The sequence below is a fragment of the Oncorhynchus tshawytscha genome, linkage group LG06, assembly GCF_018296145.1.
Source record: "Oncorhynchus tshawytscha isolate Ot180627B linkage group LG06, Otsh_v2.0, whole genome shotgun sequence".
Classification (NCBI taxonomy): domain Eukaryota; kingdom Metazoa; phylum Chordata; class Actinopteri; order Salmoniformes; family Salmonidae; genus Oncorhynchus; species Oncorhynchus tshawytscha.
In genome coordinates this window covers 78,216,103-78,243,857 of record NC_056434.1, presented here as the reverse complement: position 1 = coordinate 78,243,857, position 27,755 = coordinate 78,216,103, and the positions used below count along the sequence as shown (strand labels likewise).

General features: G+C 42.3%; 2 protein-coding genes across 12 annotated transcripts in view; one reads left to right on the top strand and one right to left on the bottom strand.

Moving 5' to 3' along the window:
* LOC112253129 (echinoderm microtubule-associated protein-like 6) overlaps window positions 1–3,284 on the top strand; it is a 120,301-nt gene extending 117,017 nt beyond the window's left edge. For all 5 annotated transcript variants that reach the window (XM_024425084.2, XM_024425083.2, XM_024425081.2 and 2 more), the window contains one exon: window positions 142–3,284. In XM_024425084.2, coding sequence (XP_024280852.2) covers window positions 142–166 — 25 coding nt within the window. In that variant the 3' untranslated portion in view covers window positions 167–3,284. The remainder of the gene's footprint in view (window positions 1–141) is intronic.
* On the bottom strand, window positions 2,450–27,279 carry LOC112253131 (reticulon-4). Of its 7 annotated transcripts, XM_024425085.2 has the most exons (10): window positions 26,567–27,279; window positions 23,020–23,052; window positions 20,542–20,595; window positions 18,245–20,050; window positions 9,644–9,851; window positions 8,502–8,640; window positions 7,265–7,334; window positions 6,872–6,918; window positions 5,858–5,916; window positions 2,450–3,427 (listed from the first exon to the last, which is right to left on the bottom strand). In XM_024425085.2, exons 1-10 carry the CDS (start codon window positions 27,045–27,047, stop codon window positions 3,382–3,384), a joined length of 2,943 nt encoding a protein of 980 aa, XP_024280853.1. In that variant the 5' UTR covers window positions 27,048–27,279; the 3' UTR covers window positions 2,450–3,381. The 7 variants fall into 7 exon arrangements, with proteins under 7 accessions (XP_024280853.1, XP_024280854.1, XP_024280855.1 ...); XM_024425086.2 differs by lacking the exon at window positions 23,020–23,052; XM_024425087.2 differs by lacking the exon at window positions 18,245–20,050 and having other exon boundaries at window positions 26,567–27,264.
* Between the last annotated feature and the right edge of the window lie 476 nt (window positions 27,280–27,755).

The window sequence follows — 27,755 nt, the reverse complement described above, 5'->3', positions numbered from 1 at the left end:
CAGATTAATTACGTTAAAGCTACTCTACAATAAATAGGTACATTCACAAGTGATTTGCATTCCAATTTTTCACAGCTCATCTTGTACTCCAGACAGGTCTGATTTTTTTACTGACTGCTGTATTGTCTTCCTCTTTTTTAGTGTCTTTGTGTGGAAATGCCTGTAAACCGGAGCCTTTTCTCCACAACCATCCACTAACATGCACCCAGACTCCTTAGCCCACCGCAGTAAGTCTTGGATTCCGACAGGAATGCAGCCAGGATCCCGAAGCCTCAAGTGTCTGGCTGCGGTCTACCTTTTTGCCTGCAACTGTCTCCCCATCCTTAGAACAACACCTGGGGATGGGCAACACGCTAATCACTGTACTATTCATTCAAGTCTAAGCATTAGGCAGAGCAGGTAGCTAATTTTTCTAACAGGAAACCACTTTGAAGTAGATTTGTTTGCCACTAGAAAATGTTTGACTTTCTGGCCTAACAAGAAATGGCAGTGTTTACATTCACATCTGCTTTCAATGAAGGACACATGAAAGCAGGTTGCCATGCCAGCTATTGATTTATAATGAAACCATTGATAATGTCTGGTATTCAATCAAATCGCACATGGTTGACAATGCAGATTTGAAATGCAATGTTCCCGCGTTTGTGGAGATTGCATTCACAGTAAATGCTGCCTATGTCGGCTCAATCTGAAATTACCTTAATTTCTATTGCGCAATCTGTATCGCTACAGCAATAGATTGAAAATAGCCCTAAATCCTGGCCAGTGTAGAGGATAAAAGTTCCCCCCCCCCCCATAATTCATTTAAAAGTATTAATATCCTTAAGTGCCTTTATGAATATTTCTACTTGTTATATTTTTTTGCAGTTTCACGTTTGAAATTATTTTGTACACCTCTGGTGCTATTCGATTGTAAAGTTTCTCATTCAAAATACAGAAAGGGGCATTGGTTTGCTGCCGTTTATGCATACAACATCCAAAGTATGATGAGATGATGTAACATGTGACATAGTAAGTTATAATAGCTCCATTGAAAATATTTAAATGTTACTGTGATCTGACGATCAATTTTCAGCTTGTGGTTGTTACAAAAAAGATTAGGAAGCATTCTTAAAATGCTTTTAACTATTGTCAAAATGTTACTTAAATTTTGTGAAATATCTTGGTGAAACATGCTTCCATATAACCATTGTGAAAAGATTCAACAAAAATGTTCATAGAACTAGTACTGAAGCGTTACCGTATGTTTCAACATTCACTTCTAGAGTAAGGGATATCAACTGGGTGGCTTACATTTAGATTTGTCATTTAGCAGATGCTCTTATCCAGGGCGATTTACCTTCATCTTAAAATAGGTGAGACGTCACAATCGTATAGAGTACATTTCTCCTCAAATTATTTATCAAAGTCAGTGCTAAAAGGCTAAGTGAAATAGACAGTCCAGGAGACGGTGACCTGTCACACCAAAGCGGACTATACAGTCTTACTCAAGCCCTGAACCTGGTTTCCCAAAAGCATTTTAAGGCCAAAATGCTTTTGGGAAACCAGGCCTTGGTCTACTGTTGAACTCTTAGTAGTCTCGTTAATCCGCATCACGGAAATTCAGTTTTACAGCGTGATCGAAATTTAAAGACAATGTTCCCGCTTTAGCGGAGACCGCATTCACGGTAAACGCTGCACGTCAGCTCAGAAATGACCTTTACATTTCTTTAGCGGAATGTGTAACACTTTAGCTTTACAGAATGAATAGCGCTCTTAGCCTTGGTGTCTTTAGACGGTCAGTCGCACTAATGTTTAGCTAGCAGTGTGACAGCAATATGTTACTATATGTGCATTCTATAAGCAGTATGGATTCCTGTTTACATATTTTTATTCGTTTAATTTTTGTACAAGACATCGTAAAAGTATTTGTATCATATTGTAAATTTAAAAAAGAAAAGCTCAAATGCATGAATTTATTTTTTAATCAAACATCTGTGATTTTATCGTATGAATGACAATGTTTTATACCAATTTATTGTCAGTGTACATGTGCAAGTATTAAGTGTATGGAAAGATTAAATGAGAATACCGAATTTGTCATTTGTCCGCAAACACGTGGGTATGACTCAAGGCATTGAGCTTTTTTCAGACTCCCAACATTCCTTACACTTTGTGTATTCACTGGATTAGAGCGTCTGCTAAACGTAATTTCACTGGCAATCAAATAACTTAAATGCAGTTACGAAATTGAGACACATTACGTACTACATCATGTACTGGGAGTATTTACATTCATACATGCTATTTAGAATAGCTCAACATACAGTCCATTCTTATGGGATGGAAAATGTTAGCGACATCCTTTCCTATAGGACCATGGGGTTGTTTTAGGTAGTTTCTGTAACTATATCCGTGGCTCCTTTTCTAAATCCTCCATCTTGCCTGAGAGAAAAAACATCCACAGTAATTCATCTATAAGCTTTATTGTAATTGTTTCTATTTCACAATGCATTCCACAAACAGTTCTCATAAGAGTTCATTACAATTGTATGAAGTATCATTCACAATTACTTGCATAAACAATGCTTGAAGTTTCCATGTTACATAATTTTGCAGCTTTAGATATTGGGTCCACAGATGGTATGTCCATTTTTTTTTGTCTTAAGTTGTTTGTAAACGTGTTCTTCCAGAGTTTAAATAGGCAGCTGCATGAGGTGAAATGATCATTAATGTTCTAAATGTTTCTAGCTAGAAATACTCAGAAGCATGAAGTGCTATGGATTATCACCCTGCTGGCATTAAAGACCATCGTCAAGCACAATGACACATCAACACCTTGTGTCAAGTACACTCAATAGCCACTGAAGAGAGCTAGAAGCTTTGAAACTACAGTCTATCAATAAAACAGTAAAATCACAAACACCACTAACTTAATCATACCAAATAACAACAGGTATTCAGGTTTCCACAAAGGTACCAATTAACCCTCCCTCATTACAAAAAAGACAATGCAATTCCAATTTTCTGAACACTGCATCAAGGGAGAGAACAAATGAACCAGCTCATGGAACACAATTTTATTTCAAAACGCATCACTGGTCAGGTCCAAGTGCAAGATTAAAATAAGCCTTATTTTTTTTCTTTCTTCATATTTCACGCAAACTAGCATTTTAAGCCAGATAGATCAGCATGTTCAATTTAGTTAATCAAAAGTTGAACACTTTTGAGCTGGTGAATAATATATATTTTTAAAAACATAACCAAGGGTGTTTCAGGGAACAAGGAATTATGAACTGAAAAGAGATTGAAAATAGCAGTTATGCAGGGGTGCATGCCCCCCCACCAAGTGCCCTCCACCCTCTCATAGGGAGTCTCAGGGACTGGCTCATTCTCTTTTCTTTACTCTGCCTTCACACGCGTCAGTCCTGGGACTTTGGACTGCACCCTGAAAGTGAAAGGCGGCACAGCTTTAGTCACAGAAGATGTTAATATGCAGCTTTCAAAAAACTCCAAAAAGAAAGCTCTTTGAGTGAAAACACTTCAATTCAATATAGCCTACTTATTATGTAGGCAGGAGTGCAGCTACGTAAAAACCAAATAAGGTACGACAGTCACAAATACACAATAAAAACGTGTAAATAAAAAAATGAAGTAATTATAAACATCCAGCCAAAGGTTCATAGAAAATATTTCAGGTGTTCAGGTAATTAAATTCTGGTTTTGAATTAATTGAATACAAGAGGTGGGTTATACCTTTTGATAAAATTTGCATGTAAACACTGTTTGGATAACTTCGGTCAGGTGGAACACTTGTACACCTTTCATTTTTGTCTACAATAATAGAATTCTTACAGAACCTATTAACAGTAAAATTATGCAATATACACTGCTCAAAAAAATAAAGGGAACACTAAAATAACACATCCTAGATCTGAATGAATGAAATATTCATATTAAATACTTTTCTCTTTACATAGTTGAATGTGCTGACAACAAAATCACAAAAATGATCAGTGGAAATCAAATTTATGGATTTGGAGTCACACAAAATTAAAGTGGAAAACCACACTACAGGCTGATCCAACTTTGATGTAATGTCCTTAAAACAAGTCAAAATGAGGCTCAGTAGTGTGTGTGGCCTCCACGTGCCTGTATGACCTCCCTACAACGCCTGGGCATGCTCCTGATGAGGTGGCGAATGGTCTCCTGAGGGATCTCCTCCCAGACCTGGACTAAAGCATCCGCCAACTCCTGGACAGTCTGGTGTGGATGGAGCGAGACATGATGTCCCAGATGTGCTCAATTGGATTCAGGTCTGGGGAACGGGCGGGCTAGTCCATAGCATCAATGCCTTCCTCTTGCAGGAACTGCTGACACACTCCAGCCACATGAGGTCTAGCATTGTCTTGCATTAGGAGGAACCCAGGGCCAACCGCACCAGCATATGGTCTCACAAGGGGTCTGAGGATCTCATCTCGGTACCTAACGGCAGTCAGGCTACCTCTGGCGAGCACATGGAGGGCTGTGCGGCCCCCCAAAGAAATGCCACCCCACACCATGACTGACCCACCGCCAAACCGGTCATGCTGGAGGATGTTGCAGGCAGCAGAACGTTCTCCACGGCGTCTCCAGACTGTCACATGTGCTCAGTGTGAACCTGCTTTCATCTGTGAAGAGCACAGGGCGCCAGTGGCGAATTTGCCAATCTTGGTGTTCTCTGGCAAATGCCAAACGTACTGCACGGTGTTGGGCTGTAAGCACAACCCCCACCTGTGGACGTCAGGCCCTCATACCACCCTCATGGAGTCTGTTTCTGACCGTTTGAGCAGACACATGCACATTTGTGGCCTGCTGGAGGTCATTTTGCAGGGCTCTGGCAGTGCTCCTCCTGCTCCTCCTTGCACAAAGGCGGAGGTAGCGGTCCTGCTGCTGGGTTGTTGCCCTCCTACGGCCTCTTCCACGTCTCCTGATGTACTGGCCTGTCTCCTGGTAGCGCCTCCATGCTCTGGACACTACGCTGACAGACACAGCAAACCTTCTTGCCACAGCTCGCATTGATGTGCCATCCTGGATGAGCTGCACTACCTGAGCCACTTGTGTGGGTTGTAGACAGTCTCATGCTACCACTAGAGTGAAAGCACCACCAGCATTCAAAAGTGACCAAAACATCAGCCAGGAAGCATAGGAACTGAGAAGTGGTCTGTGGTTATCACCTGCAGAACCACTCCTTTATTGGGGGTGTCTTGCTAATTGCCTATAATTTCCACCTGTTGTCTATTCTATTTGCACAACAGCATGTGAAATTTATTGTCAATCAGTGTTGCTTCCTAAGGAGTTACATTGTGTTGTTTAAGTGTTCCCTTTATTTTTTTGAGCAGTGTATGTCTCATGAACAAAAACGTGCACAAAATGTTGAAGAGGTATAACATGAGGCATTTCATGTCACAGATTTCTACTCTTTTCCAAAGTATTCAATAATGACCTTGTTTTATTGCCACTGAATTTCATAAAATCTAATTATTCAGATATGTAAAATAAGTGTTTTAATTTCTGTATTTTCCTGACAGAAAAACATTGGAATGCAACACGTTGCATTCCACTGTCCCATTACTGTCATTAATAGAAAAGGCTAAAGGGCTTCAATCACATTCCTCTTCCATACACACTTTCAATACTTGAAAGGTTCATATTTGTCTGATTACATCACTGCCAAGATATTTACATTTTGTCCTCCAGTATTAACTTACTTCACAACAACGTTTGGGCCTCAACAATTGACATGGTTATTGAAAGAAATTCTTTTTTTTGGATACCTACTTTTCTTCATTAAGACAATGCCAATATATTTTTATTTCGTCCACTGGTATTTACTTACGTTGCAATAATGTCTTTAACCTGCTTGCTGGCCATACCCACGTAATGGTCAATCTGTACCTAAAATAAAATAAAATAATTCTAGTGAAAAGCTCAGGTATAATACTTCTGCCTCAATTGGCTATGAAGTCAATTGATCGTGGTTACTGTCGAGCGGTGTGGGGGGATCGTGGTTACTGTCGAGAGGTGTGGGGGGGGGGTCGTGGTTACTGTCGAGAGGTGTGGGGGGGGTCGTGGTTACTGTCGAGAGGTGTGGGGGGGATCGTGGTTACTGTCGAGAGGTGTGTGGGGGGATCGTGGTTACTGTCGAGAGGTGTGGGGGGGGATCGTGGTTACTGTCGAGAGGTGTGGGGGGGGATCGTGGTTACTGTCGAGAGGTGTGGGGGGGATCGTGGTTACTGTCGAGAGGTGTGGGGGGATCGTGGTTACTGTCGAGAGGTGTGGGGGGGATCGTGGTTACTGTCGAGAGGTGTGGGGGGGGATCGTGGTTACTGTCGAGAGGTGTGGGGGGATCGTGGTTACTGTCGAGAGGTGTGGGGGGATCGTGGTTACTGTCGAGAGGTGGGGGGGGGTCGTGGTTACTGTCGAGAGGTGTGGGGGGTCGTGGGGGAGGTGTGGGGGGATCGTGGTTACTGTCGAGAGGTGTGGGGGGATCGTGGTTACTGTCGAGAGGTGTGGGGGGGATCGTGGTTACTGTCGAGAGGTGTGTGGGGGGATCGTGGTTACTGTCGAGAGGTGTGTGGGGGATCGTGGTTACTGTCGAGAGGTGTGGGGGATCGTGGTTACTGTCGAGAGGTGTGGTTACTGGGGGGATCGTGGTTACTGTCGAGAGGTGTGTGGGGGGATCGTGGTTACTGTCGAGAGATGTGGGGGGGTCGTGGTTACTGTCGAGAGGTGTGGGGGATCGTGGTTACTGTCGAGAGGTGTGGGGGGTCGTGGTTACTGTCTAGAGGTGTGGGTGTTCTATGATTCCTTCACATTAACTTGTTTTTTTCATACATTTATCAGCTCATACCTTGTACTTCTCATAGACAATAGGGCAGCTAAACATTCCAACCAGACCTGGAGGGAGAAAAATAAGATAATGTTCTATAACAAGGTGGCATTATTCAACCTGGCTCTGCTGCAATCTCTAAACAGTATCTTGATGGCATGTCCCTTTATACCCAGAAGGGTGGATCAGATGCATGTCAAAGTATTTAAAAAGGAAGCTGGCGGTTATAATGGGTGTCAGTCAACCACTGTCTCTATTCGGACTCGCATGGCATCCTGAAATAAACCCAGCTTAGGCCTGTTCCTGAGAGTATTACAGAGCTAATCACATGATACTGCTTCCCTAGGCACCATAGCAACAAAACATCATAAATGCCTTTATAAGTTATTAATTGCCATTTATAAAGCATCTTACCCAGAATAAAGAGAGTGAGTCCGTTGAACAAGGCACCAACATAGGTGAGAATCCACATCAGCACAGCAAACTGAATGGGAGAATAATGACAGGTTTTATTTGAGTGTGTTTAAAACATTTGGCCAAAATGTAGGAGACCATTTTCCATATATTGATTAGCAAAGATATTCTATAACAATTTCCCGCAATGTAGCATATTCATTCCTACGGCATTTACAGACACTAGGTACTTTGCAGACGTAATCCAGGATCACATGCATCCTTATATGGTAATATGCAAGGTGCGTAGCCCCACTTTAAAAATGGACATGGTAGACAGAGCTCTTAAAATGATCAACTAAAGAAACTGTCTGAGAATCTCTGACCTGGAATCAAAACATCAACAAGCATTTATACCTTGTCCCAAATGTATAAATAAGGTCATAGTGGCGTAGCCAAAGTGATGTTTATTTACGACATTTGGCAGAGGTTTACGATGTCACTATTTCGCTCTGCTCACAGGGTACACTACAGAATAAATAGATGACACTTCATGAACCTTAATATACCTAAATTGATGTAGCCAATGGCTCTGTTGAATAGGCTAAGGTCTAATTCACTGTACCCTCCAACAGTGCACATTTTTGTTGAAGCCCCAGACTAACATACCCAATTCAACTCAGAGAGCTTGATGATTAGTTGAATCAGGTGTTCTTGTCCAGGGTTACAATAAAAACGTGTACTTTTGGGGGTACTTGAGGACCAGAGTTGGGAACCACTGCTCTAACAGAGGTCGGGCTAGGACCAAAGACACCCCCACCCACAGAGAGGGGCCAGACAGGTTGGGAGGAGGGGGCTGGAGTGGCCTTAGCAGTGGACAGGGCAAGAGTTGAACTGGAAGGTGTTGACAAGCATGTAGAAACCTCATAGCTCTCAACAGCTGCTGTCTCCCCCCTTAAGACACTTACTTCAGCCTGACTGTACATGGACAAAATGAAAGGAAAGCTCAAAGCCACTCATTTTACATGTGAACGTAATCATAGATTTAAGGGCAAATGTTTTCAGCTGAAATGTCAGTAGCTATTAAGGCAGGGCTCCCCAACTAGCAGGAGGTCGTCAATTTTTATTATCCTAACCAATTCTGAAATCAAATATGGGTTTGCAGGTCACGAGTGACCGTACCTCCTATACAAGCACTATATTTTCGTGCAGGACGTTGGCCTACATCCGTAAAATCTTCAGTTGCATAAACACTCACCTTTAGGGAATCCACCAGGTCTTCAACCAGGAAGAGGCGACGCAGCTCAGTGACTGTTGTGTTGAACCGTGCCAGAACGCAGTCGCTGTACTTATGGACAGTTCCCTCTGACAGAGCCACATCCTGATCCAGGTACAGCCTGCAAGACAAAACATGAGCGATCGACCTACGTATGTTGTAAGATTGATTTCTTAAATGCAAAGCCAAGAACCAGCTTAGTTATGACTTTCTGAGTACCAGTCATTTTGATTGTAATCTTAAACCCAGCTAATTCAAATCTTAACAAGTGGTTAGTGAGAACTCATAAGGCGGCTTTGAGCCACTGCCAGGAACGGGGATAAACTGAGTTGCAGCTCTGTGTGTGTGACTGAGTGGCAATGTTTACTCTCAAATAGGAGCCATGTCCCTTCTCCCTTAATGGCTGAGAATAAATCCACTACTGCAACCCATCAAATCAAGTGATGCTCACTTCTCCTGAACAGCTTTCAAGTCAATGTTTTACTCCAACAGAATCATCTCTATCAAATAGCCAAGTAGCTGGATTAATGTTCAAATGGCAAATTCCTAATACTGATATGGGGTTTCAATTCAGTCAATTAAATGAAATTACTGAATTGACTAAATGGAATTATCCTCAAACTCTATATAGATGCATACTCTTTGGAAACACTTCCTTAGTATATTGATCACCGTTCCATGGTCTTAGTGGTTAGAGAGTTGGGCCAATAACCGAAAGGTTGCTAGATCGAATCCCCGAGCTGACAAGGTAAAAATCTGTCGTTCTGCCCCTGAGCAAGGCAGTTAACCCACTGTTCCCCAAAGACGTGGATGTCGATTAATGCAGCCCGCTGCACCGCTCTGATTCAGAGGGGTTGGGTTAAATGCAGAAGACACATTTCAGTTGGAGAACTGACTAGGTATCCCCCTATCCCCCCAAGGCTGCGGTATTAGAAATGTAAGCGAGACGTCAACATTACTCTGCTTGGCATCCTAATCTGCCCCTTGGAAGTAAGGCATGTATGATGTAATAGAATATATGGATGATGTCTGCAATATGTCATGGCATGTATGATGTAATAGAATATATAGATGTTGTCGGCAATACATCATGGTGTAAATTGAGTTGGTTATTGGTTATTCACTTGAATGGGTGCCCTTCGTCGGACTTCTGGATGGCCTGCAGGATCCCCTTGTATATCCTGAAGCAGATGGTGACAGAGAGGAGAGCCAGACCGATGTAGGAGGAGACACTGACGATGCTGCACAGTGTCAGGGAGAGCAGCAGGGAGAGGCTAGCGCCAAACACCACGCCCGAAGTCTTGACATCACGCCAGTACAGGAGCTCTACCACTGCAGGGGAGAAGGGAAAGGGTCAGATAGCTGCAGTGCATGAGCACAAAAAAAAAAAACTGTGGGCTTCCTTTCAACACATTATGCTACGCTATATCATGGCGGTGATGTGGAGACGGGATGAATCAGAGAGAAATCTATGAAAATCTTAGCTCCTAGCCACATGTCTGGATATGTGCACTTCAATAAAAGGAAATCCTGGGTGTTTTAGTTTACTGCTGTACCAGTATAGCACTGCAGGTAATTGTCCATTCATAGGAGTCATGTTATTGGCCTAGTGCCCATTTCTGTGTGAAGATTGGGTGATGGCTAAAATTACAGAGCTGGGGGCAGGACAGACCCATGCTTGTGTTTCACCAGGGATTCCTTGCAGGTCAGTGTACAATATTAGATGTGAAACAGACGATTTCCTACTGGCTGAGGAATTTTAAAAACGTAGGCTAGCCAGCAAGCTGACATTGTTTGAGTCTGCTATGTGAAATGACTTAGCAGGCTGCCAGATTTCAAATGGCTTAACAAGTGATGAATGAGCTTATAGTTGAAAACCTAAATCACATCTGACAAGTTTCTGCCAAAAAAGATAATCATATCAAGTACCAAAGCAACGACTTTTGTTGCATGAATTTGATTGAAATGATATGATCATAAAGCTGACACTTAAAAAAAAATTGAATGCCTAAAAACACTGCAGGACCAAGACCATAAGCAGCATCGGCAGTTTTATCCAGCCTAGGGACACACTTGACTGTCAAAAGTCACAATGGTTCTTGAGAGGCATCAAATCAGAGGTACAAGTCAGACAATCGGTACCCTTAGCTTAAAAATGGACCACGTCGTGAGGTGCCGTTATCTTTTCATTTGCACAAAACCCGAACTTAAAAGCTAGCTGCTAGCTAGCTTACCACGCTTGGCTACATGTATTTCCATACATAGCTAGCTAGCTAGCATATTAGCCTTAGCCGGCCGGACCCTGGATTTGCATCACCATGGCCCTATGTCTAGAATGTTGCTAGCAATATTAGCTGACGTGCAATCAATAAAAACGTGAAGGGGGCCTTTCAGTCCGAACGTGTCTGTCTAGCTACACATGGTAAGCATGCACTAGCATGAGGACCTAAAAATAGCCCACGCATCATCAACAGCGCTGATCTGATCCTATAAACACGCCATGTTTTAATCAAGTCCTTCCGTATACATCTCCATATTCGTATATATATACACTCGTCTTTAATATATCCATAGGGGATATAGATACAGGGAAAACACCATGAATCGTCGATAACGCCATGTCTTTCTATCAGGCCAGTGTAGCCCCCATAAAGATAAACATCAGTAGCGTGCCACGCACAGCTCAATTCCTTCACATCTGCCTCCCACCAAAGCATGTGTCAAGCAGTGGTTAATTAAAATTGCAATGCAATCGAATATAAATGTGATATGAAAAAAATCAGCATCGTAAACAAGAGCATGACAGCACTAACCCCATTTGGCATCCATCTTGAGCCTCCTCGCATTCAGCACCAGCTCAGCTGTGCGAGGGAGAGCGAGGCAGTTCACCTCCTGCTAGGTCGATTTGATAGAAAGACAATTGTATGCACAGCTCTGCAGCGCCTCAGCCCTTAATAATTAACCCATAATACGTTTCAATACATGACGAATGCAAATATGTGAATTAGCTTTTCTACAATTCTAGTGAAGTGTGGTAAAGCTTCGCATGAATAATCATTTGGTTTAAACACGGAATGAAAATTGGGGAGTAGTAGGTGTGGTAAATGTTACATAACTCTGCAAATGTTGACCAGTTCAAATCAACACCACAACAGTGCATCTTGCAGACCTACAAAGCCAGATCAAATATAAAATTAGGAGTAACAAAGCCATATTCCAACAAATGCAGAAACAGACCACCAGAGGCAGTTTGCAATTTATTTAAAGTCTTTCATACAACCATTTAAAGCTGTGGACCAATATTTAGCAACAAGTGCCTGACAGTGATTCCATGTTAGTAAGAACAGATTTTTGTATCCCTAATGCCCCAGTTGGAACCAGTCAAACTCTAGAATCAGAATACATGCCCATTGGAAATCAATTCACCCTTTATCATATTCAAAGAGAAACGACAGGCCTATGTAGAGAACGACAGAGCAACAGAAAAATTGTGTGAGTTGTCAGGCCACCTATGCTTGCCTAATAAAGCTACTACACTAATGTCATTACCTTATCCGAAAGTGGCCAAGTGCCTCTTTTATGCTTTACTGATAGTGCACAGCCAGATAGTAATTGCGAGAATGGATGACATACCATTTAGTCAAATAGAGTTGACACAGAGGCCCTTTGTTGCAATGTGTGCCGATTGCCATTCTCCATCACAGAATGATGCAAAGGCAGCAGCACATGACATCGGCTGATATGAGCACAGCCACAGCACCAGTGTGGTGCTTAGGCAACCCATGTCCCAGTCTGATCTGAAAGCAGATGGCTACAGCTGGGCCTGGAAAACACTAGAAGATCTCTTCTGCCATAAGCCACATGGATAACCTGGTGCTTGCCATATAGGGCAAATGTGAATCCATTTAAAAATTGAGGCTACTGACCACTGTTTCGCACATGCTGAACAATTGACTTCTATACACCTTTCTAACGCCTCATCAGCAAACTGTAGAGCTGAAGGCTGGCCCTGCATTCAGCATGCACTTTTGTCAGAGGGGTTAGAGAGACCCCTGGGGAAGACACTCCTGGTACACTGGTGAGTCACCTCCAGGCTGCATGGAAATCATTAGACAATGTTCTCACTTTTGCTTAACGCCCCTCCTCCCACTATGCACCTTTGGACAGACTTCCTCCCGTCAGCACTACTCTGACCAAAGGTCATCTGCCAGCAATCATGGGGGGGAAGCATTAAGAGTGCCTCTTACCAACAATCGGTTATCTACGGACGGCTACTCATTCATAGAGTAAATGATTTGCATGATTGGATAGGACAAGCAACCTCCAACAACCCACTCAAAACTACCAAAGTCATTACCAGTAACATCCTACGAATGTCCACAATACCTGCTCATTGTTTAATAACTACCACCTAAAAACAAACAGACTACTTTCCATTTCACAAATGAAATCGGTCTATAGAACCCTGCCATCATGGCTAAATAAAAAAAACTTGAAAAGGTTGCCACAACAGTAAAATAAGGAAGAGGGATACCCTTGTCTTTCCACTGTGGCGGAGGCTGGGAGTCTCCGTTTTCCGTTTTTCCGTTTTCCATGATAGAGACGCTATGTAGGTATCAGCAGGGCATTCCAGACAGCATGCGGTGTGTTGGCCTGCAGTCGGGTGGGGTGCGGGGACCGAGGTGGAAGATGGGGGGGGGACAACCAAACCTTCCTCCTGTGAGACTGCAGTGTTCCTTGTCTCACTCTCCCTTTCTCTGCCTGTCTCTTCCCCTCCCTCTCGCCCCTTCTCTCAGGGTGTACGACTGAGGTCAGCGGACTGTCTGCTAGCACAGAACACATCTAATGCTCTGACGCAGCAGCTATAAACTTCCCCCGCCTCCCTCCCAGAGAGATACTCTCCCTCCCCTTGTGCAAATGTTCACGTGTTTTTCCCTCCCCAACACATGACAAATCAGTGAGTAGATGACTCCACCCAGTGGTATAGTGGTGCCTGGAGAAGTAGGTATGCTCAAATTTAGCATAATAATTTCCAAAACGGCCCAGCGAAGGTGCCCTGTGTATTTACCTTTCTTTTTTTCAGGTTCACTCTCAAATCACACTTTATAGACAAGAACGACAAATTGGATGTTCTAAATCCATAACGCTTAAACCATATAGACTAGTCTTAAACCATATAGACCGATTATGATTTTTCAACGCCAATACCGATTATTGGAGGACCAAAAAAGCCGATCCCGATTAATCGGCCAATTTATTTGACAAAAAATGTATTTGTAATAATGACAATTACAACAATACTGAATGAACACTTATTTTAACTTAATATAATGCATCAATAAACTCAATTTAGCCTCAAGTAAATAATGAAAAATGTTCAATTTGGTTTAAATAATGTAAAAACAAAGTGTTGGAGAAGAAAGTAAAAGTGCAATATGTGCTATGTAAGAAAGCTAACGTTTCAGTTCCTTGCTCAGAACATGAGAACATATGAAAGCTGGTGGTTCCTTTTAACATGAGTCTTCAATATTCCCAGGTAAGAAGTTTTAGGTTGCAGTTATTATAGGAATTATAGGACTATTTCCCTCTATACCATTTGTATTTCATTAACCTTTGACTATTGGATGTTCTAATAGGCACTTTATTATTGCCAGTGTAACAGTATAGCTTCCGTCCCTCTCCTCCCTGGGCTCGAACCAGCAACACAACGACAATTAGCTCGCGCTAACTAGCTAGCCATTTCACTTCGGTTACACGAGCCTCATCTCGGGAGTTGATAAGCTTGAAGTCATAAACAGCGCAATGATTGACGCACAACGAAGAGCTGCTGTCAAATCGCACGAAAGTGCTGTTTGAATGAATGTTTACGCGCCTGTTTCTGCCTACCACCGCTCAGTCAGATACTTAGATATTTGTATGCTCAGTCAGATACTTAGATATTTGTATGCTCAGTCAGATTATATGCAACGCAGGACACGCAAGATAATATAAGATAAATGTAATGCTAGCTAGCAACTTACCTTGGCTTACTGCATTCGCTTAACTCCTTGTGGAGTGCAACAAGAGAGGGGCAGGTCGTTATTGCGTTGGACTCGTTAACTGTAAGGTTGCAAGATTGGGTCCCCCGAGCTGACAAGGTGAAAATCTGTCCTTCTGCCCCTGAACAAGGCAGTTAACCCACCATTCCTAGGCCGTCATTGAAAATAAGAATGTGTTCTTAACTGACCTGCCTAGTTAAATAAAAAAGGCAAATCGGCACCCAAAAATACAGATTTCCGATTGTTATGAAAAGTTCAAATCGGCCCTAATTAATCGGCCATTCCGATTATTCGGTCGATCTCTAATATAGACCATTTTGTAGGTCTGGAAAAAATGTAAATCGTTTTTTTTGGGAGGGTGAGTTTCCCTTTAATTCAGTTGCACACCTAGCAAGAGACCGTTTGGCTAGAAGTGTTTCTGTACAACAATGTAGGCCTACAGTGTACATGTGATGGCAGTTAGCAAAACAAATGCACTCCCGATTGATAGAATAGATTCAACCAAAACCACTGACTAAACCTTTTCAATAGATACTGATAAATTGAAACATCTTTCCTATCTACCCTACCAGCTACTGATGTCATTCTTCTGTGAGCCACTTCATGCGACAACCAGTTGACAGCTGCGCACTCTTGCTGCCTGACAGATGATATTCTGCTGTGAGTGGCTCGCATTAACACACATTACATGACCAAAAGTATGTGGACACCTGCTCTTTGAACACCTCATTCAAAAATCACCCCCCCCCCTCCACTCTTTTTCGATTGTTATCCCCTAGATGTTGGAACATTGCTGCGAGCACTTGCTTCTATTCAGCCACACAAGCATTAGTGAAGTCAGGCACTGATGTTGGGTGATTATGCCTGGGTCACAGTCTGCGTTCCAATTTATGAATTGTCTTGCTGAAACAGGAAAGGGCCTTCCTCAAACTGTTGACACAAAGTTGGAAGAATTGTCTATAATGTCATTGTATGTATTGTGTGTCTTCCTTTTTTAACCCAACCCCTCTGAATCAGGTAGGTGCGGGTGACTGCCATAATCGACATCCACGTCTTCGGCGCCCGGGAACAGTGGGCTAACTGCCTTGCTCAGAGGCAGAACAGATTTTTACCTTGTCAGCTCAGGTGATCTTAGGCTTGTGTGAGGCTGCTCGGCCATGGAAACCCACTTCATGAAGCTCCTGACGAACAGTTATTGTGCTGATGTTGCTTCCAGAGGCAGTTTGGAACTTGGTAGTGGGTGTTGCAACAGAGGACAGGCTATTTTAACGCACTTCAGGCCTCTGCGGCCCAGTTGTGTGACCTGTGGGGCCTACCACTTCGTGGCTGAGCCGTTGTTGCTCCTAGACGTTTTCACTTCACAATAACAGCACTTACAGTTGACAAGGGCAGAAATTTGACACACTGACTTGTTGGGTGGCATCCTATGACTGTGCCACGTTGAAAGCCACTGAGCTCTTCAGTAAGGACATTCTACTGCCAATTTTTGTCTATGGAGTTTGCATGGCTGTGTGCTTGATTTTCTACACCTGTCAGCAACGGGTGTGGCTGAAATAGACAAATCCACTAATTTGAAGGGGAGTCCACATACGTTTGTATATATAGTGTATTTCACATGCTTTGCGATTGTGTAGGCTACTTTGTGCATGATGTCTCTGTTATACATAACGGATATGGCGTATACACACTAAAAACTTTTTTTTTAAATGGTATACGGCGTACACCACCCAAAGTTCTATGTAGTTACTACAAACGCATAGATTAGACAATCCCTAGACTACCGAGTGCGTTCTGTCACATCTTCATAAACGGCATCATATCATCAATCAGCCAAACAATTAACACATCTGGTCATCTCAATCAACCTCATCAGAAGTCAAAATTCACATAAGAAAAATATGATTGTTGTATTAGTCCACTAGAGGGCACCGCTCATTTCATTTAAATGTCTGCCTAGGTTTACAAGTGTAAATTTCAAATGATTCATAATGCGTTGTTTTTATTAAGTCTTTCAGAGAGTTGACGAACGATCACAGCTCCCCAATGTATATTCACGCTCAGCACTTGAGCTGGAGTCAAATAGCAGGTACAGTACGAGGTACATTTTTCTAGAATAAGGGTGTAGTCGTACTGAAGAAAGAAGATGGGTGAATGATTAATCACACAGTGTGGTCGGTCACTACAGATCTATGTGGATTCGAATCTCACTAACGGGGTTTTGCGAATGAGATGGCAGGGGTGGTGATGTTTCAGATGGTATGGCATATCCGGTCGAACAAGGAAGAGAACACTTGCTGACCAGCTCTATTCTTCATCGGCTGGTGTCGCAATGCAGGGAGGGAGATTCCTTGCACAGTGTCTTGGGGCCCGCCAGCCTAGCTCAGTGCAATGTCACAATCAAATCTCTGTACACTGATATCGGTGCCTCGTGTGCATCACTGGGTAAATAATCAGCTAGATACAACTGAGCCATTCATTTGTAAAGGCTAAAGGCTATTGCTTTCATCTTCATTTATTTTATTATATTAATGTTATTTCAAGCAATCATGCAACAAAAATACATACTAAAATACTATATCTGAAGGGCACTGCCCAGTGAGGTAAACCGTACTAAAACATCTAGAATTGTTTTGCTTTAACACTGCCCTTTTCACTGAGCTGTTTTTTTTCCATCTGGACATGGGGGCTCAAAGGCTATGAGGCCTATAAGGAGGTCTACAGTTTCAGCTTCATATCTCTGGTTATTTTCAGTAGGGCTAAAACCAGACTGCAGACAGAGGTAATCTAATTCCACAGAGCAAAAAGCTCTGGGCAAACTAAAACCACTGGGGGGTGAGCAAGACAAAGGCAGGCTTGCAAACTGCCACGCCCTGTTCCATGTGAGGTTTCCACTAGATAACACAGCCACAAAGTCAGAATTGGCTACAAAAAAATTGCTTTTTGGTCTTCATTTAAGGTTAGGTATAAGATTAAGTTAAAAATAAAAATTTAAGTAGATAAATTGTAAAAATGGGTGTTTAGCCATTATTATAACTTTGTGGCTGTGGTAACTAGTGATTACCCATGAGAGAGGCAGTTCTTACCAGGCCCCATTGGTCAGAATGTAGATTAATCCTTATAGATAATTTAATTTTCTGAGCAGGCGTATTATAAAAAACATAACAAGCATTCAAATATTACTAGTTGGCGGAATTGTATGATATACCTTAATGAGATATGGGATTATGCACTGCCAGGTCACTTCCTTTAAATATATTCTGTGTCATGTCAATGTCCTTTTAACGTAATCGCTTTGTAACAAACCCCCCCAATTGCACATTTATAATCCATTTCTGAACAGAGAAGTCATGGGAAATGAATTCTGTACTTACCACATGAAGAGGATAGATTGCAAAATACAATGACAAGATTTAAGACACTGACATTTACTAATGGGGGGGGTGGATTAACTACTGCATATGAAAACCAAGATCAAGAAACCAATCTCATGCCAATGCATGCTCAAACACAATTGTAATAGTTAATAAAAAAGATGTAAAAAGGGACGAGGCAGAGAAAGGTGATGTAAAAGAAGTGAAAACTGTGCATGGGAGAAAAATGAGTTATGGGCGGAGCTAAATAACGACCAAGGAGAGTGAAATGATGACTCATCAATGCAATGGTGACGAACTTCCATGCGGAAATTACCTGCTTCTGTGCTCAGGTTGGGCATCTGAGCAGTTTTGGGGCCCTCTGTGTCCTTAGCGACCATCTCTGGTTCGCGAACTGGTGAGTGGATGAGAGGGGCCTGAGACGCAGGCTCGTTGAGATCATCCTTCTCCAGGTAGGCCTTACCCTCCTGGGTAAGTAGGAGGTAAGAGCTCTGACTGGGAACTTCCTCCTGAACTTCTGGGGCTACATTTGCAGACGTCACATCCTTCAGCCCAAAGCTCATGTCATCATCATCATCATCGTCATCCATACTTAGCTCTGGTGCCTTGGCAAACTTGGCACCATCAAATGCTTCTAGAAACTCATCCATCACACCCCTGGTGGGCCTTTCGATGAACTCGAACTCTTCCGAGGAGACTTCAGGCTCAGAGTTCTCCTCTACTGCCTCTGGCTCTTCCACTTTCATGTCATCCTTCTCAGTCTCCACCTGGAAACTTGCAGGATTCTTGGCCATTGCCTCCAGAACAGGGGACAGAGAGTCTGCGGACGGACTCTCGGAATCAGAATCTTCAGGGGTCTTTCTAGTCTGGATATTAAGAGGCTCTAATTTGTTCACTATTTTGGGTGAATCTTGACTGGAAAACATCCAATCTTTTTGTTCTATCTGGACAGGTTCTTTGCTCTGGGGTGTGGTCCCTGCCTCCTTTACAAGGTCAAAGGCACTAAAGCCTTTATCTTCAGTCTTCACTGCTAATCTTGCTTCAGTCTCCTCAGTCAGCTCCTTTAGCAGTAAAGCTTTGGAATCGAAAGCAAAGGGATTTGTGGCTGACAGAGGGACAGGGACAGTGGGTGACTCAACTATCTTCCGGACAGGAGCAGGGCTCGGCTCAGTGCTTCCTTCAGAAGAGCCAGAGTCCACTTTGTCAGGGTTCAGAGGGAAGGGCTTTAAGATATCTGGGAGAGATGGAGGTGCAGAGTCTTCACTCTCTTTTGGGGTGGTTGAGAACTGATTGAGTGGCTCCATGAGAGAGTCCGCAGCCATCTTGACAGACACGTACGTTTTTGTCTCATCATAATATGATGGTGGGCTGCCATCTTGGGAGTCTTCAGCCTGGCCATATTGGACCAGGTCTGGGGTGGGACTCTCAGATATTTTAGCTGCCATGCTGTCAGAAGTGGTATCCCCAAAATGGGAGAACCCAGCATCTGCTACAGGGGAGAAGCCTTGGAATGGATTCTTCTTCACCTCAAACATTAAGTCATCATCTGGTTGGCCAAGCATATCTGGCACATACCCAGAGGAGCCTCTGGAGGCTGAGTCCTTGGAGAACATATCCATGGAGGCCCTGGTGTTGTCTTGAGAAACTTGGGATGGAGAATCCCAGTGCTCTACTGGGGTAGAGGAGGCAGGTGCAATGTAAGATTCAGGGGTCATTGGGGGATTTTGGGGGGACCGGGAAGGTGTAGCAGACCTGACTGAGCTACAAATCTGCTCTTCAGGAGAGACAACCCCACTGTCTTCACACAGAGACTTGGGCCTTCCATCTCTCTCCAAGCAAATGTTTTGATCATGTTTACTTTGAGCGTAGGAAGCAGCTTCTAACCCTTTCACGATATCCTCATCGTTCTTAATAAAGCCTAATCTGGTGTTACCCTCTTCATCACAAGGCATATCCTTGGTCTGTATTTTGGGAGGCTCAGTAGAAGGCCAAGAAGAGAAGCCCAATGGAGCAGACGTTGGATTTGGACTCTCTGACAAGGAGAGGTCCTCCAGAGAGTCAGGAGAGTGAAGAGGAGAGAGGGGGGAGATGGGAGCAGGGGAATCACCCTTCTGCCCAAGTTCTTGAGTAGAGAGGGAAAATGCAATACATCAAGACACACTCCATTCCTTCAGTGCTAGCAAGCCATGCTGGGCAAGCCCTGCCAGCATTCTGCAGAGGTAAGGTGGTGATTCCCATCAGATAAATCTCAGAGGTTATGTCTGGCATGCCAAAAGATGCAAAACCAGTTATGAACATATCCTTTTCTAAGACGACCCTGTGTAGTAATGTGTCAATTTAGTCACTTAACATGGGTGGAATCAATGAGGGGAATCATCACTTATAAACCTCATGAATTTGTAACTATAAAGTGGGTTTCTAATGTCATATCTACAGTAAGTGGACTTTGGTCACAGGGATTCAAAATACACTTTTTTCCCCTAAATGCAAATCCTATGAAAAACTATTAAACTTAGCATGCATTTCAGACAGTCAAAATGTAATTCCGGTATAAAGGAACGAACTGAAAAATAAGATGCAGGAGGGCAAAGACAGCCAGCAAAGAGAACTTGCCTTTTGGGAATTGCATCAGAGGTTGAAGCGGAGTAGAAGGAAGAAAATGTTCATCTGAAAGAGAGACAGTAGCAGTGTGAAATGGACAATACCAGTAGTTGAGAGGAGGATAATATAAGTTCTACACTGGAGTAGAAAGTTATTCAAGCAAGAGCACAATGTGAACCAGACCCGAACAGTGGGAAACATTGTAGACTAGAGGTCTACCGATTGTGATTTTTCAACACCGATACCGATTATAGGAGGACCCCCCAAAAAAAGCTGATACCGATTAATCTGGCGATTTTTAAATGTTATTTGTAATAATGACGATTACAATAATACTGAATGAACACTTATTTTAACTTAATATAATGCATCAATAAAAATCCATTTAGCCTCAAATAAATAATGAACCATGTTCAATTTGGTTTAAATTGTTTTTGCACCAAGTGTTGGAGAAGTAAAAGTGCAATATGTGCCATGTAAAAAGCTAACGTTTGAGTTCCTTGCTCAGAACATATGAAAGTTGTTGGTTCCTTTTAACATGAGACTAATATTCCAAGGTAAGAGGTTTTTAGGTTGTAGTTAATATAGTATTTTTTGGGGCTATTTCTCGAACCAGCAACAGCTATTGCTCGAACCAGCAACACAACGACAATTAGCTTGCGCTAACTAGCTAGCCATTTCACTTCGGTTACACAAGCCTCATCTCGGGAGTTGATAGGCTTGAAGTCATAAACAGCGCAATGCTTGATGCACAACGAAGAACTGCTGGCAAAATGCCCGAAAGTGCTGTTTGAATGTTTACGCGCCTGCTTCTGCCTACCACCGCTCAGTCAGATACTTGTATGCTCAGTCAGATTATATGCAACGCAGGACACGCTAGATAATATCTAGTAATATCATCAACCATGTGTAGTTAACTAGTGATTATGATTGATTATTTTTTATAAGTTTAATGCTAGCTAGCAACTTACCTTGGTTTTACTGCATTCGCGTAACTCCTTGTGGAGTGCAACGAGAGAGAGGCAGGTCGTTATTGCGTTGGGCTAGGGTTAAGGTTGCAAGATTGGATCCCCCGAGCTGACAAGGTGAAAATCTGAAATCGGTGTTCTTAACTGACTTGCCTAGTTAAATAAAGATTAAATAAATACATTTAAAATATCGGCAAATCGGCGCCAAAAAATACCGATTTCTGAACTTGAAATCGGCCCTAATTAATCGTCCATTCCAATTAATCGGTCAACCTCTAATAAGATCCTCTCAATAGTCAAAGGTTAATGAAATACAAATGGTATAGAGGGAAATAGTCCTATAATTCCTATAATAACTGCAACCTAAAACTTCTTACCTGGGAATATTGAAGACTCATGTTAAAAGGAACCACCAGCTTTCATATGTTCTCATGTTCTGAGCAAGGAACTGAAAACGTTAGCTTTCTTACATAGCACATATTGCACTTTTACTTTCTTCTCCAACACTTTGTTTTTACATTATTTAAACCAAATTGAACATGTTTCATTATTTACTTGAGGCTAAATTGATTTTATTGATGTATTATATTAAGTTAAAATAAGTGTTCATTCAGTATTGTTGTAATTGTCATTATTACAACAAAAAACAAATTGGCCGCTTAATCGTTATCGGGTTTTTGGTCCTCCAATAACCGGTATCGGCGTTGAAAAATTATAATCGGTCGACCTCTAGTTCCTAGGCCGTCATTGAAAATAAGAATGTGTTCTTAACTGACTTGCCTAGTTAAATAAAGGTATATACATTTATTTTTATGAAAATAAAACAAATCAGCTAAATCTGAAAAAAAATGAAAAGATTTCCGATTGTTATGAAAACTTGAAATTGGCGCTACTTAATTGGTCGACCTCTATTGCAGACACCCTCTCTGTACAGGCAGCTTAGAGCATACAAGACAGGAATAGATGTCAGGCATGCAACAAAGCCAGGGAAGACGGTCATATTTTTGCCAGAAATACATGAAAAGGGAAATTATTCTGTAGCAGAACGAAGATTTGCCTTAAAAGGAACAAGTGAAAGATAACCCAACAGAAACCATTTTCAATCATTTCCTATAATAAAAAGGGGGAACTGCCTGTGCCATCTAGCCAATGGACATGTTACACAAAATGTTAATGTCAATAATCTTATTGCAGTGCTAAATGAAGTAGCAAAAAAAGTGGTTCAGGCTCTTGTCTAGAGTATTATTAAACTGTATTCCTTCTTTCAATCCTTGATTTCAGATATTAGGCCCAACTGTTTAAGACATTTGCCTAATATCCTTGACTGTCACACCTTAGCAGAGCATTAGGTGAGAGTTGGCAAAAACAGAGAAAGAGCACATTCAAATCAAGACCATTTAATCAAAATGTGAAATGTTTAATTGCATAAATCTTGTAATTTTAAATCTTGCAAAATTTATATTTTACATTGATTATTCCAATCTGTGGATTATTCAGATGAGACCAGTTCCAGGCCGGTTACCTCTCTTGTCTATGTTCCAACGTTGAAGTACACCTAAAATTTAACCAATAGACATTATACATTAGCTATAATGAAATCCAAGATGCTTGAATTTTCTGTCCACCTGTTCTGCATAAGCTATAGGCCTTTATGGCAATGACTTTGCTTGAATAGTGTATTGTGGAACCCTAAAAGTTGGCCAACACTTGCCTCATTATGACCAATGTTCCCTCTAACAGGTCGGGTGAGCGCAAACTTGAAGGTTGTGAAAAATCTGTGCAACTTCCTACATTCCATTTTTTTTTTTTACAAATTTAAACACACGCAGGGCTTGACATTAACCCGTTTATCCACTAGGTGGTGACTGAAAATGTGTTTGACGCAAGAAACCACTTTACATCACATCTACTCCAGGACTGCTTATACATAGCCTAAACACAGTCCAGTTCAAAGTGAATGGCACAGATCCAAATATGGCAATGACCTTTTGCATATAAGCCTACTGCAGCTCTGATTGGTTATGGCGCACCGGTCGGTGTAGAGTACAGACCTGAGCAGTGCCTGTCAATGCAATGTGCTCGTCCTACAAGAAAATCTCTTGCAGTTAATTTTGCATACTAAGTCTGGCATTGTTCGTTTTGTTTCGGAGTATTACACTGAATGTGGATAATCTGGCGTTTATTCGACCACATTTCCCACAGTAGATCGAAACATTGATAGCATTAACTAAAGGGGAAAACTCAAGAAATACCGATATCCAATCTCATGCTTTTCTGCACAGGCGGATAATCTGTGTGGCAATCAGAGGTCGGATGTGCTGGCTACATGTATGGCAACTGCAATGGAAGTCATGTTAACTCTAGTCAAGCCAGTTTGCGACATGAGAAGGGGGCCTTCCTGTTGGTGGCGTCAGATTTTAAATGGGGAGGAAAACTCTTGCATGGCATCGACATGAGATGCAGTGGGGTAATCTTCTACCTGCTGCTATCTTCGCCAAAGAACACAATGGGTATTTCTCAATATGCATACTACTGTGTGCTTCGCGCATGCAATCTGTAGCACGGGAGGGCTGAAACATGAGTTCAAATCAAAGTATGCGAAACGGAGCACGGAGGGCACTTCTCGGATGCGTACTCCACTTGTTGCAAGCTTCAACTAAAAGTATGGTGAGAAATGCCACGCAGCCACTTAAAAGGGACACAATTTCTTGAACTCGATGTTGGCCATTATTTGAGCTGAAGTGAGAGAATAAAACTCAGACTTCAAATCTCATATGTTGCCTGCTAGCCACGAAGAATTGGCATCTACCTTGGGTAACATAGGCTTAAGGACATTTTTGGCTGTTTAACTAGCTGGCTAGCTAGATTATTATGATTCACATATAGCTAGCTGATAATTATGAAGTTAAACATTTGCTTTGTGTATATCTTGTCTCTATTGCCATTGTCCTGTCTGCAAGAAGGTTCAGTGAATGGGGAGGTGCAGCATGTGCGAGTTAATAAAGTAGGGAGAATGTGAGTGCTTCTCAAATGTTATGTTCTATGCCTTCTATACACTTGTCCTCATAAGGTCCTCAGAGAAGGCACTTGGAGCATGACGCATCAAACACACTGACAGCGTCATTGCATTTTGGTACACCAGAATTACATTAATTTCCAAAGAAACGCTGCGTTTGACTTGCAGCAGTGCGTTGCAGAGGCAGGTATAACATACAGAAGAACACGCCTTTTGTCAAGAAACAGAGGTCTAATTAACCTGATACCATAGCAACTACAGCACCTAACCTAGCCAAGATACCTCAACTCCACAATGATTTATCCAGAGTTGTGCGAAGACTAGAGCATTGCAGTCGATACTTCAATGTAAATACTTAAACCCTTACCGTGTACCTATGTTGGTCCCTTGTTGTTCTGTGACATTGTTTGCTGAAATCCATACTTGTTAATAATATAAAACCAGACTAATTTCAGCTGCTCTAAAATGGCAACAGTGTGCATGGCCAATTAAAACGCAACAAGGAAACAGTTGGTAGTTGTATTTGATTAACATTTAAATAAAAAGTATGGAATAAAGCAAACAGAAAGGCACGCAACAGAGGAGAAACAGATATACTGGAAGGGTTTAAGACTATACGTGTATGAAGTATCAACGGCATAGTGAGTTGAAGGACTATTTCAAAATCTCTAGTCTCCACAATATACTCTGGATGAAATCGTTGTGGAGTTGAGGCAGTTGGCTACACCTAACACAGTGTGCCAATATATAAAAGTAGGCAAATGAATCAGTGCCCTGGTAGCTGACAAACCCAGCTGCTGTTGTGGTAAAGAGTGAAGCATTCAGAAGTGGGGTAGGGGGTTATTCCCTTATCTCTACTTGCCCTTTCTAGGATATGGAGACTACGATACACAGCAAAACAGTGGGAGCAAACCCACCAGGCATGTCGGGGCCAGGAGGCCCATTTCCTGAACGTTTTTAGCATCTCTCCTGTTTAACAAGTCTACACAAATTATTGCAGGAAACCAAAGTAGACTATATAAAGGATGACTGTCCTCCCAAAATGAGAATTCGCTAGTTCGAAGACAATAGTAGGGCCTAAACCAATTAAATGGACAGTCACTCAACCAGGTCTTTGAAGCTAATATAATGGTCTCCCAACCCCGCCCTGGCTGTCTTCCCTAACATGTTTGGGAAAGTGGTTCGTCAGCTAGCCAAGCAAGTTACAAATATTGCTCCCAACTATTGCTATTTTTCAGCCGAATTGGTTGCGAGTTAATAACATTAACCAGAAGGGTCAGATGGAAGATTTGTGTGAAAAACCAAAACATCGTGCGATGAAAATGTTATCAGAAAAATAACGTTCGCTAGCTTGCTTCCATTAGATAGCCAACGTTAGTTACCGTTCATGAAAGTAACTTGGATATTTGGGGAGAAACAACTAAAACGGGAGTGGTCGATTTTAGATGCTTCCTTTGTTACGACTAATACAAGCCATCTTGGCTGAGTTAAAACAGCGCGTGCTAGGTAGGCTAGCGCAAACACACAAACCAGGTCGGAACATGACAGTCTCAGAATTAATCTATGACCCAATGTGTAATCTTCTTGTTAGCTAACATGGCATGCCATTTAAAATAACCACACTGTTGTATCACCTTCTTAAGGGTGTTGTTGAAATTGGTACCTCAATTCTGCCAGTTAATTAACGTTATATAAGCTAGCTAGCTATCTTCTTGCTGATGATTGTCACAGGTGGGCCGCATTGTCACATAGCTAGCTACCTCGCGTGATTGGCCATCCATAAAACATTTACTTCAGAAACGTTAGCTACCTAGCCAACTCTACCTGCATGTTTGGCGTTTCGAACTACACCAATGTCAATGCCAGGGATTTGTTGTCTCGAGACGTCCACACATTTGCTTTATAAAAAATGGTTGTCGCAGCAATCCCACATAGCTACGCTAACGTTAGTTAGCCAACGTTGCCCCACAAACGTCTATTCTAATAATGCATTACCAAGAGACTGATTACGAAACCAGATTGTCTAAAACGTTTAAAATAATTGACTACTCACGGGATGGTGCTGGAGGAGCCGCAATCGCTTCTTTCTCTGGAGCCGCTTCGGGGAGCACTTCTGCTACTGGAGCAGATTCTACTACTGGGGCTGGTTCTTTTTCTTGAGCTGCTTTTGGGGGATCTGGCCTTATGAGTTCTGGCAAATAGTCTGCATCCAAAGGATTGAGAATCACTGGTTCAGCTTCTGAAAATGTGTCAGTCGCCTCTTCCTCCTGTTCTTCATCTGATGGAGTTATATCTGAAATCACCTCGTTTGTCAGTTGTTCCTTTGCTTCCTCCGTAAATTCTTTTGAATCATCGGGGTAAGAAGCCATGTGCCTCTCAATAGCATCCTGTGCTCCACCAACTAAGTCTACAATATCATCTTTGCCAACTTTAGCTGTGGCCTCGTTGCCATAATGATTCTCGAATTGTCTGTAGCTTCTCATTTCGTCTTCGGACGGAGTTGTGGACGATACTACTTGTTCACTGTCTTCCATCTATTTGCCGGTTATCTGCGTAAAAAGTTAATACTTTTGAAGGACAAGTTCCCAAAATAACTAACTACACTCAAAAAAAACCCCAAATACCTCTAACTAACAATAAAATACGCTCGTTGACTCCCTTCAAGAGCCGAATAAACCAAAGTAACAGAAATGCGCCACGACCACTGCCACGGAACAATCCGCTCTCATGCGTCCTACCAGAATGTTGAAACAGAGAAACAAGATTTGAGTGACCAATAACTACCGAATAACCCTGAGCGATGCCACCTGTGACCAATAAAGTGTTTGTAAAAGTAAACTGTTCCCGCCCAGTAGATGGGGGAATTGCTGAATTTGTTAACACCCCTTTCTCAAACCTTGCACTGTTGGCCAAAAGAGTTCAGGGTTGTGACTAGAGGGAGTACAGCTACGACCGGAAGTGACAGAGAATTTTAATTAACCCTAACCATTTTCCTTACCTTAACCTATGTCTCATAACCTGCCACGTTAATTATCATAACTTGCTGCTTAAATTCTCCTAACCTGCTACGAGAAAGTAACTTCTGGATGTAGCTGTACTCACCCCTCTGGAAACATGGTTTTCATGCCACTTTGATATCGATGTGACTAGTTCGTAGCAGGTAAAAAATGTACACAGCAGGTTAGGAGACTGAGGTTAAGGTTATGAAAAGAGTTAGGGTTCGGGAAAATGCTCACCTAACC